This window comes from Solanum tuberosum, unplaced genomic scaffold (assembly GCF_000226075.1).
Source record: "Solanum tuberosum cultivar DM 1-3 516 R44 unplaced genomic scaffold, SolTub_3.0 scf00192, whole genome shotgun sequence".
NCBI lineage: Eukaryota > Viridiplantae > Streptophyta > Magnoliopsida > Solanales > Solanaceae > Solanum > Solanum tuberosum.
Window position 1 is genome coordinate 1,071,483 of NW_006239115.1, and position 5,641 is coordinate 1,077,123.

The window sequence follows — 5,641 nt, forward strand, 5'->3', positions numbered from 1 at the left end:
AAAGGCCAAACACATATACAGCCCCTCTAACTTGTCCACATTTTTCATTTTGGCACTTTATCTTAGCCTTGTTCCATTTTAACCCTTGAACTCCATTTTTTCTGTTCCATTTTAACACGAAATACTATTTTTATGATTTTTTTATTTTTATATATATTCTTCAATTGCAACTTCTTATTTTAAATCGACACGTGTCAGTTAATTTTAGTTTAAAAAAAATAAAAATTAACAAAAACTAATTCTTTTAAAAAAATAATAATTTCTTTTTAAGATTTTTTTGTATTTTTATGTGAAAAATAACCGACGAAATTGTGTTGGTTTTCTTTCTTAAAAATCACCGACAATCTAATAAATTAAAGTCAGTCGAGTTTTAACATTTTTTAGTAGTGTTATTAGCAATGAACAAGAGTCTTTTTTACTCGTATTGAAGATGAGTTTTTTTATTCGTATTGATTTATATTAAAAATAAAAAGTGAGTATTTGCGTTAAATTTAGATAGCCTAGATGATAAGAAATAATAAATAAGTAGTGTTATTTAATTTAATTGAATGTTTAAGAAAGAAAATCAAAGAACTTTAGTCAATTTACTTTCATGCAAAAATACAGGGAAATCTCAAAAAATAATATTATTTTTTGTAAATTTTTATGTTCGTTCGCGAATGTTTAATTTTTTTACGAAAATTAACAGACACACGTCTATTTTTTTAAAATAAAAAATTGCAATTGAAGAACATAAATAAAAAAAAATCATAAAAATTGGTATTAGTGTTTAAATGATACAGAAAAAATAGAGTTTAAGAGTTAAAATGAAACAAGGCTAAATTGGAGTGTCAAAATGAAAAATGAGGGCAAGTTTGAGAGGTTGTGTATGTGTTTGGCCTTTTCTAAATAAGTAAGTACACATGGAATCTATGTTTTCTAAGGAAATTTCTAAATTTGTTATTCAAAGTAGAATCATATTTAAATTTCAAACGGAAAAAGGAAGAAAATAATATATAGTATGTGCATTTATAAGAAAAAGGGAACAAAAACAGAGAGAAAGGAATTGTTCTCTTGCTTTACCAGTTTACCTTGGATCCTCTCTCCCTAAACCCTAACCTTAACAAAATTCCTCGTCAGAAATGGCATCAATGCATTTCACTCTCTTCACAATCTTCCTTCTTTCATCATCATCAGCTTCACCTTTCTCCATTTCTGTAAACAACAAATTTGCTTCTTTTTCATCATCTTCAATTTATGATGTTCTCAACTCCCATGGACTCCCTGTTGGTCTTCTACCTAAAGGAATTAACAATTTTTCAATAGATCCATCATCAGGTCGATTTGAGGTACATCTGCCGCAGTCCTGTGCTGCCAAATTCGAAACCCATTTACGTTATGATAGTACCGTGTCGGGTATCCTAAATTATGGTCAGATTTCAGAAATTTCTGGTGTAGCGGCTGAGGAACTCTTTCTTTGGTTCTCTGTTAAAGGGATCCGTGTTGATATTCCTAGTTCTGGGTTGATTTATTTTGATGTGGGAGTTGTTTCTAAGCAGTTTTCGCTTTCTTTTTTCGAGATTCCACGTGATTGCACCATTACAAATGATGGGTTGCCGGAAGATCTCATTTTGTTCGATAATCGTGGGAGAATTGTGGAGGTTTGATACCATTTCTAATCATTTATTTCGTATTTGTGCTTGCTGAATCTTAAATTCCCCAAAACCTGGATGTTTAATTATTTTGGTAGTATAACTTGTTAATAATTCTTCGCGTTTGAAAAAGACTTGAACGTTGATATATACCATTAGCATTGACAAAAGAATTCATGTGATGTTGCTTTTGCTTTGAGTATTCATGAGCCATTCGAGGTTCTTGTCTTTTCATATTCTTTTTATAGGTCTAAATCCCCCAAATTGCAATTGAATATAGATGCACTGTATGTATTGATTGCTTGTCTAGTATCTCTATGTTTATTTTCCCTCGTCAGTTGAATTTTGCTCGATGTATGAAGAATAACATGCTCTGTTCATCAGGGCTGTGGTATTTCAATTTTGGTTAAATATTGAGATTCTTTCCTTCCTTATCCTTTTTTGTTTAAAATGTGATATGAACGTTAACAATCTCAACTGATGAAAAGTGAACTGGAATGATCTTAAATTTCTCAATCTTGACTTATAAAAAGAATTTCTGAATCATTCTGTTGCAGAACCTATCGAGGAAGTTGATTAAAGAACGTCCGGGAAATAGCAAGGCCAGGGCTGTATCCTAAATTGGAGAGAAAGAAAGCTTAGTGAAGGATTTGGACATGTCGATGAATTACTGGTTCTTCCTCAAGGAGCATATCCAAGAGTCCATTTTTTCTCCTTTGTGTGTTTGCTATATCTGACATTCACATCATAGAGTTTCCCCGTAAATGCTTCAGTATACTCAGTGTCATGGCATGTTGTTGATATTGAAGACTTCAAGGTAATGGTAACCTGAATCCTCCAGGTGATGTATGAATAGTATATTACTTAGTTTGTAGATGTATGTATAGTTATTACAAGTGTATGATTTTGTTCTAACCATATATACGATCTGGGATAATTTTAAGTTTTGTAAATTGAAAAAGTGATGTATGTCTGAAAATGAAGTTGAGATTATTGTTGTGCTAACTCAACACCTTGCAGTGGTTTGAAGTGTGACAAGCTAATGAGGTATAACTTTGAAGTCAAATAACATGTCATTTTGTTTCCAGTTGTACTGTTTTACGATTAAGGAAACTAGTACCATATCGGGATTATAGTGTGATCTTGCTTACCACGTAAGATTTGATTATATGATGACACTTATGGTCATCAGAAATCTAAAGCAAAGCATATTTTCATGAGCTGATTATGCCACCCCTGCACTTACGTAACGTGATAGATGTATATATTTTCCGATGTCGTTGATTCTTTGTCAACTGGTTATGGGGTAACCTGCACATCTTTTATGTAGTTGCAAGTGCATAAAGTTTTAAACATATTAGCACAATCATTTGATTAGTGTTTGGAGGAAGCTCAGCAGTCTCCTTCAGAGATGGAATGTTTATTATTATTACCATATGAATGGGTTATTTGCAAATTCTTCTCCCTTAGCTGCAACTCTGCTCAAGTTGTCAGAGTTTGTGTTGACTTTCTGAATAACTCGTTGGAGGTAAAAAATAATGCCACGTTGAATTATTTAACCACTAATTAAGTCAAAAATTATATTGTTGTTGTTATAAATCCATTGAACTAAGTGGATTGTCCATTGAGTTTATCCATGAATTACTTGAATTCATGTATTCAGATTTCTAAGGTGATATGATCCATTTTGGTTAACTATGTACCTATTTGTTTGGGCATTTAACATGATGACCTTTGGGGTGATATCTCAACACTATGAATAGAGATATCATTTATCATTCATTTATTTATCCTGGCTTCTTCTCTTTATAGTTATATTGTTATGAGCATAATTTATAACACTTTATCAACACGAATGTTCTACTCTTGAGGAACTAATATCTTGAGGGAAAATTGTTCAAGATAATGGTTATGGAATTCTTCATGATGAACCGTTCATTTTGAAACTTTTGCTTTATAAGCACATAAGATATTTATAAAACCACATAGGATATTCAATCTTTCATTTTAATATAGCTAGAAATGTCGAAAGTGTAGGGATATTTTTGTGGTTGAACTTTTAAGAGGTTCACGTTGTGCTCCATGGGGAAATTTGTTCATCCATTTCACAGACTTGATATTTATAAAGTATGAGCACAATTGTCAATACAAATACTTCTGAAGGTTGTGCTAATTTTTTCCTTCATTGTGATTAATTTCTTTGTCATGATACTTGAATTTTGAAATAATTGTATCTTTAAAGTTTTGATGGCGAGTGTTATGGCACTTTGGTCCTTTATATTATTGGTTGAGGGTAAGATGGTGGATTCAGGTTCCATCGCACCAAAAGGACAAGACATCAGGTTAAAGTCTGGATGCACCATAATGAAAAATGTTTGAGGGTAAAACGGTAGATTCAAGTTCTATCGCACTGAAAGGGTAAGACATCAATTTGAATTTTGATGCACCACGTTGGGTTCATGTCCCACCGATTTATGACCTAAGACGACTTTATATGGATGAGACGTTGGATTAAAGTTCTAATGTACCATACTGATGATTTAATGATGACTATGACAAACTAATTGTATTTTTTATGAGAAGTCATGAATTTCGCCCAATTGGTTTGCTCCATTCTCTTATGTGAATGTGGTAGCAGTACATGATAAGTCTGAAAGGTGTCAATAATTATTGTAGTTGTACAAAAGAATACAGGCATGACAAAAGACAAAATTATAAGTCATCATCGCAAAATGGTCTTTCAAAGGTTAAAAGTAGTTATTGTGATTTGGTATGAAAGGTCATTTGACACTCAATTTTTTTGTGAACCTAATCTAGTAAATTTTATAAATCCTCCATCAAAATAAAAGAATATAAAGTGATGGTTCACTTTACCTTTCAAAGTGATGTTGAGGTAGGTCATATAACTATATCAAATATAAAGGTATGACATGTATAAATGGTTGTGGTCAACTCATGAAGAGATTGTGACTTGTACTAAGTATCGTGAATGTTTGCCCTTTCTCGAAAGTGAATGTGTCAAAATATGAAGAGAAAAAATAAAATAAAATAAAATATATGAATAAGAACATATTGTATGGTTGGAAATATGCCACAACTCACCTCTACGGGAGGTTTGAGAGGAATAAATAAATTTTATATGGTAGGAATGGTCAATGGTCGTGTACGTTTCATAAATATTATGTTATGTTTATTGTGAACTACCAAAAGAGCAAAAGAAAGAAGTAATATTTCTTGCCTATAAAGGTTGTGTCCATGACCAAAATAATATTATTGTGTGACAATACAAATTTGTCATTGATTCTGTACCTATGGTACGACAAAAGTAAAGCAAGAAACATGTCTTGCTTGCTTGTAATAATTTTGACCATGACAATAATAATACAATTTTCTCCTTGAAGGAGATGCTCACCATACAGATGGTGTCATATGTGATAGTACACAAAATTAATTGCAAGCTCTAACGAGTTGTGTTATTATTGGAGAAATAATATTGGGGTTGTAGTAAGTCTTAAAAGAAACTTTTTAAGTTTCAGATGAATTGAAAAAGAAATATTGAAACTATAAATTACGAAAATATTTAATATCTTCAGATTACTACAATCGAAGTGGGCTATAAATATTTATGTAAAAGGTTACCCATTTTTTTCTTCTTGTTTGTTGCACACAAAAATGGGCATGCTGATGAAATCACATGCAAAAGTAAACTATAAGTGTACTGGAAGAAAAATCAGTTGGCATGATCGGTTGGCCATATTGATTAAAATATGATGGAAAAATAATTGAGAATTCACATAGTTATATATTGAAAAAATAAAATATTCTTCAAAAAATTCTCTTGTGTTGCTTATTCTCATGAAAAAATTATATTGTACCAGCTAAGGTTGAGATTGTATTCCTTGAAATTATTTGGAACATATAAAAAAGTGAATATGAGCTCGTTCACCTGCCATGTGGACCGTTTACTATTACGATTTAATAGATGCAATTATAGTATGGTCACTTGCACG

General features: G+C 31.6%; 1 protein-coding gene across 1 annotated transcript; it reads left to right on the plus strand.

Annotated features, from left to right (window-relative positions):
* The first annotated feature begins 998 nt into the window (after positions 1-998).
* LOC102590019 (uncharacterized) lies at positions 999-2,636 on the plus strand. Its single transcript, XM_006355090.2, has 2 exons — positions 999-1,640; positions 2,189-2,636. Exons 1-2 carry the CDS (start codon positions 1,122-1,124, stop codon positions 2,249-2,251), a joined length of 582 nt encoding a protein of 193 aa, XP_006355152.1. The 5' UTR covers positions 999-1,121; the 3' UTR covers positions 2,252-2,636.
* Positions 2,637-5,641: the final 3,005 nt, after the last annotated feature.